General features: G+C 45.4%; 1 protein-coding gene across 1 annotated transcript in view; it reads right to left on the reverse strand.

The window, feature by feature from the left end:
- Nucleotides 1-5,097: 5,097 nt before the first annotated feature.
- The window catches only part of LOC106805058 (neurensin-1-like), a 12,683-nt gene continuing 6,207 nt past the window's right edge, over nucleotides 5,098-11,573 (reverse strand). The window contains exon 2 of the mRNA XM_014806530.1: nucleotides 5,098-6,575. Within this exon, the coding sequence (XP_014662016.1) occupies nucleotides 5,734-6,549 (816 nt within the window). The 5' untranslated portion in view covers nucleotides 6,550-6,575 and the 3' untranslated portion in view covers nucleotides 5,098-5,733. The remainder of the gene's footprint in view (nucleotides 6,576-11,573) is intronic.

Raw genomic sequence — 11,573 nt, forward strand, 5'->3', positions numbered from 1 at the left:
GCGGAGTTGGTGCAGCAGGCGAGAGGCTAGAAGAGAGAAGAGAGAGAGAGAGAGAGAGCAGAGAGAGAGCGAGACGAGAGAGAGAGAGAGAGAGAGAGAGAGAGAGAGAGACAGAGACAGAGAGAGAGAGAGAGAGAGAGAGAGAGAGAGAGAGAGAGAGAGAGAGAGAGAGAGAGAGAGAGAGAGAGAGGACAGATACATATATGCATATTATATATTAATATCTATTATATATCTACTATATATAATATATATATATAATATATATATTAAATATCGATAGATAGATAGATAGATAGATAGATAGATAGATAGAGAGAAAGAGATGAAGAAAGAGAAATAAAGAAAGAGAAGAGAGAGAGAGAGAGAGAGAGAGAGAGAGAGAGAGAGAGAACTTTCACCGGTTACCGCGTGCCTCTCTCGCAATCAAACACCGAGTCAACAGCCTGAAGATGTGACAATTGTAACCATTATTATGGTCCGTTAGATGGCGCCAGCAGACGAGATATATGATGTTGGTACTAGTATTTATTTGCTTTACTCTATAATTTATTCACAGCATCGTGTGACGTAAGACGTTATATTTCCTATGACGTCACGTTGACAAGTATTTAGCCCCTTCGTATCTATCAGTAAATTTTAATATATAGTCATACTTATAATACGCATAAGTTAAATATTTATTCTTGTTACCGTGTAAATAAATATACGTATATATATTTTCCTTGCGTGCAAGTTACGTTCCATGCAAGGGGAATATTGATAACTGGACTATTATTGTTCTCCGGTTATAGAGTGAGACTCGAAATAGAATAATTAATCGTAAATATTAATTATTCTTATATAATAATTATAATAATATTAATTTTCTCAGCATCTAAACGTCTTAGTTTTCTTTAAACCATCTTAACATATTACTACAATGACCGCTATGTGCAACACCGCGTAGCCCCAGTAATACGAGCTGAGCTCATGCATATATTTATGTCGTCCAACTTATTTATGATAGACATTCACAGCTGTGGCTAATTCAACTGCATCTATTAATATTGTAATAAATAAATTCGCCGATGGATGCATATCCCTCCGACCCCACTCCGTATTTGACTAGCCAGAAAGTAGAGAGCATCGCGGAGTACTGGCCGCTCCGGCTTCGAATTGTCGTCATAGACGCTGCGGAAAAAGTTGCAGTGCAGAAAAATTCGCGTCTTAAAGGCTCAATGTTTTTAATGTTAACGCGATGAGTAACCGCGATCGCAGCTTCGAACACAATATGCGGATGAGCTGATCGCTGCAGATGTTAGAATTGTGGGGAGGGTTGCCGCCTGCCATTACAATACATAATAGATATCATATTAACATATGTTAATATAACATATGTTCATATGCATAATCTATGCTAATACATACTGTAGCAATATAGCAGGCACGTGACTCCATCATTGTGGCGTGATACTCCATTAGGAGTGTTCCAACTTTAATGTTCATTAAATGATTAGGGTTGGGTTAGCGGTTAGGTTATAGGTTATGGTTAGGGTTAGGGTTAGGTCTACGATTACGTATAACTACATATAACGACATTAATTAGGTCACGCACAACTAAAATAGGTTCACGCCCATAATGATTAAAGTTGGGAAACGCTGCCGTAATGGAGGTGCTTAGCCATCATTTGGCTTGTGCTGCCACATACTTTGTTATATAGTTCAGCAGATCGCAGCCTCGCCCTCCTGTTACGCGTGCGTGTTTCGTGGCGTTGCACGCTGCATCATAGCATATGAGAATAATAGTATAGAATAGCATAGTAGAATATGTTATTCTATATTCTATGACTACCAGATCTGTTCGTCGAGTAGAGGAGTAGAATAACATGGCAATACAGTGGTAACACGAACCGTTGCGTCTAACTGTAATACTTGCCCGAGAGTCACAGAAGTGATACACATATACATGTAATCAGGTCAATGCACCCGAGTTTATTATAGCGGTGAAATTATTCGACTACAAATCCCCATGTATGTCCCCTGATGTAATGTGAGTTATCGCTTTAGGAAATATATGGCTAATAACAGGTGCACGTAACAGTGCAGAATGTGCTATAAGAGAAATGTGAGGTCTAATTTTGTTCTATTTAAAACGCACAAGCAGTTACCTATCGAAATTGCTTCGGCAATAAAATGTATATTTAATTTGAAATCTGTTTATCTAGTGTCTCACTTTAAAGCATTTTCTACGTTTTTTCTTTTATTTCATACTGGAGCTCTCTCTCTCTCTTATTAACATGATAGAAAACATTTTGTATTGTTGAAATCTAGTAGTTGATCTGTTCATTTGATTGTTAATATCTCGCTCTCTGTTTTCTCCCCCTCCTCTCTCCCTCTCTCTTTCTGTCTCCTCTCCCTTCTCTCTCCTCCCCCTCTCTCTCCCCCTCTCTCTCCTTCCTCCCTCCTCCTATCGCTTTCTCTCTTCCTCCCGCTCTCTCTCTGCTCTCTCTCTCCCATCCTCTCTCTTCATCTCTATCGGCTCTCTGCCTCTCTTTCTGTCGCCCCTCTCTCTCTCTCTTTCCCTCCTTCTCTCCCTCTCTCCTCTCTCCATCGCTGCTGCTCTCGTTCGCCTCCTCTCGTCTCTCTCTCTCTCTCTCTCTCTCTCTCTCTCTCTCTCTCTCTCTCTCTATCTCGCTCCATCTTTTCGTTAAGTCACTTGCACTGAGAGAAAATATTTATTATAAAGTTGATTTATTATTTGATATTTTATTAGGCGACCTAGGACATTTCTGCGTTAATATCCTACTACGTTGAATAACACAAATTCCGCCTTCCATACAACAGAGAGAAGTTAGGCTTAAAATTGTATAGTACAATCTGGTATAGAGTTTTACGTACGCAGCTGCCTATAGCGAATGTATACAAACCAACGCCCGTGTAGCATCTTTACCTGCATCAAAAAATCATGCAAAATTACAAGCTTACTCGTGTACAGAATGCAAAGATATATGCACATCAAAAAATCATACAAAACCTCACAATCTATCTCGTGCTTATATAATGCCAAGATATTGCTGCGGCTTTCATAAAATCATACAAAACTAACAATCTAACGCGTGTTAGCAGAATGCCAAGATCATGTGCGCTTGCATAAAAATCATAAAAACTACAAATCTACTCGTGTTATATAATGCAAGAATATGTGCGCTTCAAGTAATAAATCATACAAAAACTAGCAACTCTACGCGTGTTTACAGAATGCAAAGATATGTGAGGCCATCATAAATGCATACAAAAACTACAATCTACGCGTGTTACAGAATGCAAGATATGTGGGCGTTTCATAAAATTCATACAAAAACTACAATCGTACCTCGTGTTTAAGAATGCAAGATATGTGGGCGCTTCATAAAATCATGACAACAACTTACAATCTAACTCGTGTTACAGAATGCAAGATACTGTGGCGCGTTCATAAAATCATACACAAACTACAATCTACGCGTGTCCCGGTTATGGAGTTGTGAGCATCAAAAAATCATAGCAAAACTACACATCTACAGCGGTTCCAGGGATAACACACGTACATACGTGCATCATATAAATCATACAAAAAACTCAACCAAATGCTTTAACTTATCTCAAAATATCGAATGCATTTTCGCCAGAAAAGCTATTATATTATGAATGGCTATAATTATATGCCCATAAATGGCTATAAATGTTACGAATCTGGCTTACATTTTTACGCGAAGCTTGCCGCTATGCATGGGTGAGTCATTAGTCATTGAAGACGTGTTTATATCAGCGCTAAAGCATTTGGCTAACATTTAACGGACTTTATAAGCATTGCTCGGTGACGTAACACAGCAGTAACTTTGTCGACGTCACGCTCGTTCGTGACGCAAACCGAACGTAGAAAAAGAAGGCAGCTAAGGGGAGTGCGAATCCTCCGCATACGCCGATCACTACACCTTTGATATTTTGTGGGATGAGGTGTGTACTTGTAATGGATGACGTTCAACCTTGCGTTTGTTTTCTGTACTGACGCGATCCGACATCTGGGCCTGTGCTTTTGTTTTGATGTTTTTAACGTACATGTAGGTTATGATATTCATTGTGGATGTCATTTATTTTTTGGATGTTCTTTTGCTTACCGCTGGATTTGTAATTCTAATAGAACAGAAATGCACACTCGGTCCGGACATACATGTAACTTGCAAAGGCAGTAATATATTAATTTATGTTTATATGGCACATTTAACTACATTAGTATTATGCCTGCACTGTTACCCTCACTCTGTGCTACTCTCAAGATACTTGTATGTTTATGCTCGCGTGTCTGTCTGTACGCAAGCATCCACGCCACGTTCCCTCATCCATGAATACCAAGATGGCGAACCCATGATGCAGGCATCACACTGTTTCCGCGGCCTCGGCGGAAGATGCGCTGTGACGTCACGTCTGTTGTTCTACGTCACCATCGCTATCGCTTGGCGTAGTCGGGGTGCTTGGTGGCGCACCCTGGCGGCGGTAATTTGCTGTCCGGCCAGTCGCTGTTGGGTTGTAAGATGAAATGCTGAGAAGAAGTGAAAGCTTCATTTAAAGTTGATAGGTGTAGCGTGCGTATGTGTGTGCGTATGTGTGTGTGTGTGTGTGTGTGTGTGTTGTGTGTGTGTGTGTGTGTGTGTGTGTGTGTGTGTGTGTGTGTGTGTGTGTGTGTGTAATAGCGTCTGATGCACTTATCACTAAGCTTTTGTACTTGCGCACAATGCACGTGTGCTCTGATGGCTGGACAACGGTTATTAACCCCCGCATGATCACGCAAAACCACACAATGGGTTTTATGTTTCCGGATATACGAATATATATGTCTCGTTCCTTATTGTTCGCACGTATATGTTTCCCGTAAATGTTTCGTGTATATTTCGTGACACTCTGCGAAAATTCTGAATCATGTTTCGCGCTATTAATATAAATCGGTGTAACGCTAGTCGTAAACTGGATGCTTATTTGCACACATCATCTCATCGTCTCGGTCATAACCGCCGGTGGTGATGACGACCCATTGCCACGCTAACACAAACAATCGCATACCACATTCGCAAACATCGGTTATTGAGCAAAACATGGCAGCTGCGTATATATTTTTTCGATCATCGGTGGGAAACGAATGCAATACGTAAATATGCGGTACCGTTTGTCTCATAATTTGTCGCGTCTGCGAAATAGTGTGACTACAATGTTATCGACCAAGGTCAATAAACAGCAAGGTGCCGGAACACAATTACACAAAACATGGCGGTCTCTTTACTGCAATAAAACAATCATCGTAAACATGTAGTGCGCCTTAAAACTGTTTCGTTAAAAGTCACCGCCCGATAAGAACAAACAAAATAAAGTTCGGGCAAAAATGTTTTACAGTACAGTAAAAGATTGAATTAGACTCCATTCCATGTCGTGTGCTGAGAGCTACACTATGCGCGCGTGTGCGTGTGCGGCCATTATTCTAATGTTGCTACGTTAGACTTTTTGTGCCACCCGATAAGGGAAAACATGACGACATCTATATAACATTAATTACATCCACAAAATACAATCATACATATATATATATATATGTATATGTATCATGTATAGAAGCACATTGTCCATCTCGTAACAGTGTATTATATGCTAGCCTATACATCCATATATTCATAACATTCAGAAAAATACTGTTGTAGGAATGCGTTGGTTTCCTAGATATTATCAGGGCACCGTGTACATGCCTGCCTTGGTCGCCAGCACGGCCTCGTTGCTATCACGCTGCGGTTGCACCCCCTTCACGACAGGTATCCCCGGCACTCTCTTCTCTGTCGGACTCAGTGGCTCCTTCTCCGTATCTTTCGTCGATATGCCGAAAGGCTCCGACGCGAGCAGGTCGTCCTCGCACCACTGGTAGAGGAAGCTAGGGAAGAGGAGCGAGACGGCGAGCAGGCATCCTCCGATGCAGAACACGATGAGACCGACGAGCTTGAAAATATCGAGGTTCGTGTTGTAGCGCAGTGCGTTCTTGCTGATCGCGTCGTAGTAACCTTGATGGTCGACGACCTCGGGACGCTGCGGCACAAGGTAGCCGACGAGAATCGCGACGAGGCCGAAGACGACAAGGTTGACGCCCGACCAGAGGCCGATCTTCCACCAGATGGAGCCGCAGCGGCGGCGACGCGGCTTGATCAGGTACTGGAAATCCTCGTCGCGGGACAGCTCCTCGTAGAGATGCGGATTTCGCACAGCCATCGACTCGTAGAAGTGGTGCAGGTAGGAGCGCACTCCGAAATCAACGCACGTTGTCGGCGACTGCTTGTCGGCGGCCTCTTTGTCGGCCTCCGCCTCGGTGACGCTCTCCAGCGACGGCTTTCCGGCGAGGCACGGGATCTTGCGGATCTTGCGTCGCTTCCTGCGTCCGCCGTCCTCTACGGCGTCATTCTCTTCCTTGTCGGCGTCCTCTCCCGTCTCCGACGCTCCCGTCGGCTCCTGTTCGCTTCCGTCGACCTGCGTCTCTGTCGTGTCGGACCTCTCCATGGCTGGGGAATGATGCCAGGGACGATCTGTGGAATTTAATAATAATAAAAAATATAACAAATAATAATAATAATAATAGATAATTAGAGGTGCGGTTATTCGATTCGCGATTTCATGACGCGGTAGCAGCGGTACACGGAATTGAAGTACCGGCTCTCCCGCCCCTGCTCCTCTCTCTCTCTCTCTCTCTCTCTCTCTCTCTCTCTTTCTCTCTCTCTCTCTCTCTCTCGCTCTCTCTCTGTCTCGCGCGCTCTCTCTCTCGCGCGCGCGCTTTCTCTCTCTCTCTCTTCTTTTTCTGTCTCTCTCTTTTTCTCTCTCTCTCGTTCTCTCTCTCTCTCTCGCTCTCTCTCTCACTAGCTTTCGCTCTATGTCTCTCTCCCTTCCTAACGCGCGCGTACTATCTCGCTTTTTCGTTCACCATCTTTCTCCCGCTGTCTATCTTTTCTCTTTCTTTTTCCCTTTTTTCTATCTCTCTCCCTGTTTTTTTTACTACCGTTATCCACCTTACTCGATCGCTCTCTTTCTCTAGCCTTTTTTTCTTTGCCTCTTCTTTTTCTCTCTTTCGCCTCCTCTCTCTTTCCCTTACTCTCTCTCTCTCTCTCTCTCTCTCTCTCTCTCTCTCTCTCTCTCTCTCTCTCTCTCGGTGTTCAGGGACAGCGCATAAGATACTCTCGGCTTCATGCATTATGAAACGGCCGGGAATACCGTGTACAAACACAACACGAGATTGCACGCAGAAGATTGCATGCACAACCGTAGCGTCTCTATTAGCCGTTACAGGAGGATATAGAAGCAACAGGGGTCCTCGACCGCGTCTACAATTGCTAGTGTAATTAGACTATTATATCTATATGCAGTCAAGAGCCCCTGCCGCCTCACACCGGCACTTGTGCCTCCTACGCACTGGCCGCCGCCATTGCGTTCTACTGAATGGTGCCTCCTCGTGTTTATTATACGGAAAGAGGAAGGGCATAGCCTGCGAGAGATCGGTGAGAAATACACATGTTTATTGCGGTATTTTGCTCTGGTAATGAACAGGTAATTGATGGATAGTTGGACGACAGTAGATTATATTAATCGGATTCCGATTTCGATTTTTTCCCCCGTGAACAATATGCCGTCTCCCTTCTGATCGCACTAATGCTCTCATTTCACGCAGCGTTCTCGGTAATTTCGTTGCGGTTTTGCGCCTCGCGGCCATCGCGCGGAACTGAATTTCATGCCCAAGGGGAGGGAGCTGACGCGGCGTAGTGCTCGCTATCGATCACGAGCTAGCAGGGTGAATGAAGGTCCTCCACTTACTCCTGTTACTGCATTACTGCATGCGCGTGCGTGCGTGCTGCGCGCGTGTGTGCGTGCGTGTGCGTGCGTGCGTGCTGCGCGTGTGCGTGCGAGTGCTTGATGTGTGCCTGCGCGCGTGTGAGTGATTGTGTGCGTGCGCGCGTGTGCGTGCGCGTGTGCGTACACGTGTGTGAGTGCTTGTTGGGTACGTGCCCGCGTGTGAGTGCTTGTTGTGTGAGTGCGCGTGTGTGTGCTTGTTGTGTGCGTGCGCGTGTGTGTGCATGTACGTAGGTGCACGTGTATCTGCGGGGACTCCATCGCACGGTACCCTTTTTTCACGTCAACGTCTTTTCACCGAGTTTACAGGTTTTTATTCTCCTTCTTCCACCATATAGCATTATGTGTATGTGTGTATCCCGTTCTCAACCGCACTCCACCTAATTATTTCATTCTCATTTCTATACTACTCTCGCTGCCCCAACTGTTTTCCTGTGCGCGCTCTCTATCTCTCTCGCACGCTTCCTCCATCCCAGGCTCTCTTTCTGCGTCAATCTCTTTTTAACCACCTCCCTCTCTTCGACAAAGACACATGTATTTCTTTTTATGCCTTATACTGTAATAGCGTTCAGCATTCTACTAATAATATACAACAGCAGATTGATGTGTCGAACCAGCGACTTGTACACGCGCGCAAATATTAACTTACCGATGCTATCCAGAGAAATTTCAATTACTATTTATAATGGCCGGATTTAGTCGCGTCATCCTACCTCAACACAAACTCTCGCGAATCATTAATTTTTATCAAAAATGGAAAACACGCAGCACGGTCATTTGTCGGTCAGATACAGTCGCGAGTATTTTAAATTTCGCCTTTGATGGACTTCCTCTTTCCATCGCTTGCATAGTATAGACGCGAGACATGGCTGCCGTGACATGATGCGTGCGGACGGGCCGTCAACGCCAGATGTCGCTGGCTGTCGCCTAATTGTCATCGCCGCGTGACGTAATTGTTACGGTCGACAGTGGCATCATCAGTCAGCGAGCAATGTACGCGGTGAAGTCGAATTCCGCATCCGGCTTTCCGCAGTAGTCGAGCGCTTAGTGTGCGAATTGCACGCTCTGTAGTCAACGCACGAGCAGTGGGTTAATTAAAACGCAGTCGACATTTTCATCGCTTGAAATATTGAAATTTAGGCCTTCGTTACTCGTCAGCTTATTACTCCAGGATAAAACCTACGTACTATTCTAGGCTCTCGTATACGTTCTGTTAGACTACCTTCTATACCTAGAATTTTTGCGTGTACGATTAGCAGAAATTTTAAGACGTTTGAAAAATGGGTATGAAATTCTAAAATTCGCGACTTTCCCGCTGTTTTACTCTACATACTGCATATTTTATTGCAAGTGCATTTTGAAATAATATTATTGCAACAGTTCCCGTGTGTTCTGCGAGACCCGAGAGTCATTAAGTTAATTGCAGCTACAGTACTATACAAACATATAGACGGTATTAAACACTCCTATCGTAATATATGGACGGTGTCATCGGCGAACAATCTAGTAATATTGAACGGCATAATCCACCAGCATGGTAGTGAGTGTACAGACAGTACCACACACACACACGCGCGCACACACACGCACGCACACACACGCACGCACGCACGCACACACACACACACTCACGCACACACACACACACACACACAAATAAATAAATATAATATGTACACTGATAAATAAATAAATATAATATGTACACTGTGTTATCCACTATCAACTTGGTTGAGATTGATTCAGGCGCGCGGCAGCACATTGCGGCTAAAATCTCGGCTATATCACGCGCACAGCTGCAGGGCCACGACTACTACGGCCAATCGATCGCCCCGAGCTCTGTTGCCGCGCTAGCTAGCTTCTTACTCTAACTGTGCTGCTGCTAATACAGCGAAGCTCGGCTACTGCTGCTACTGCTGATGCTGCTGCTGCTACTGCCGATGCTGCTGCTGCTGCTACTGCTGATGCTGCTGATGCTGCTACTGCTGCTACTGCTACTGCTGCTACTGCTGCTACTGCTGCTGATGCTGCTGCTGCTACTGCTGCTAGTGCTGCTGCTGCTGCTACTGCTGCTACTGCTAATGCTGCTACTACTACTGCTGCTGCTACTGCTACTGCTACTGCTGCTGCATCTGTTGCTAATAATAATGATAATGATAATGATGATGATGATTGTGGTGGTGGTTGTGATGATAATAATTTTGCTTCTACTGCTTCTGTGCCAGCGCTTTGTTCGCTAGATCATGCTGCTCTATAGAAGCTGAGGGCACGCCACGAAGGCAGTTCAGCGAGACTGGGAAAGGTTCTATGATAGCTGACGTTGTCAATAGATAGTCACGAACGACTACACAATGGAAACGTAATGCAGCGATAATCTGAATAATCTATAAATGTATAATGGTATTCCATAAATGTATCATGGTATTCTATAAATGTATCATGGTATTCTATAAATGTATCATGGTATTCTTCATGGTATTCTATAAATGTTTCATGGTATTCTATAAATTGTATCATGGTATTCATCCATTACATTACATCCTTCGTTTATCTATTACATTTTATGCTCACATCCATCCACCCATCCATCGCATCTATTCCGTCCACCAACTCGTGCTTTCATCGATCCATCCACCCATGCACCACGTGTATTCTATTCCGACTACCCACCATCCCGTTCGTCAACCCATCTATTCACCAAATCATTCACATCTCTTCCAGTTCCATTCTATTCATCCACACATCCACCCATGCACCCACGCTTGAGGCAACCTAGCCAGCCCACCCAACCACCCACCCAAATAACCCACCTCTAAAGCATCACCCACCTATTTACCGATCCATCCATATTCATACGGTAACCTACCGCCAGTACAATTAAATACCACTGTCATAATTATACAGGCTACTATATATCCATAAATCGCATCACTGCTTCTGACACAACTGGGTCAGCATCACATGATGCATGATATCAGCTCTTTCATATTCAGTACGTTTGTCTGTAATCGTCGCCGGCCCCACGACGACATCGCCGCTGGGATCTCGCGTGACACGTCTGTGACGTGACACCGCTAACGTCAGCACGCGACACGTCGGTGACGCGACACCGTTAACGTCAGCACGCGACACGTCGGCGACGCGACACCGCTAACGTCAGCACGCGACACGTCGGCGACGCGACACCGCTAACGTTAGCACAGCACGCGACACGTCGGCGACGTGACACCGCTAACGTCAGCACGCGACACGTCGGTGACGCGACACCGCTAACCGTCAGCACGCGACACGTCGGCGACGTGACACCGCTAACGTCAGCACGCGACACGTCGGCGACGCGACACCGTTAACGTCAGCACGTGACACCGCTAACGTCAGCACGCGACACGTCGGTGACGCAACACGTCGGTGACGCGACACGTCGGCGACGCGACACCGCTAACCGTCATCACGCGACACGTCGGCGACGCGACACCGTTAACGTCAGCACGTGACACCGCTAACGTCAGCACGCGACACGTCGGCGACGCGACACCGCTAACCGTCATCACGCGACACGTCGGCGACGCGACACCGTTAACTTCAGCACGCGTGCGTAAAACCTGAATCGTCCGCCATTTACGCGCGTCCGACCCCTCAATCATTGCGCTTGATGACGCTGCTTCCCTTCTGTTGTTCTCTCCTCC

The sequence above is a fragment of the Priapulus caudatus genome, unplaced genomic scaffold (assembly GCF_000485595.1).
Source record: "Priapulus caudatus unplaced genomic scaffold, Priapulus_caudatus-5.0.1 Scaffold98, whole genome shotgun sequence".
Taxonomy (NCBI): Eukaryota; Metazoa; Priapulida; class Priapulimorpha; order Priapulimorphida; family Priapulidae; genus Priapulus; species Priapulus caudatus.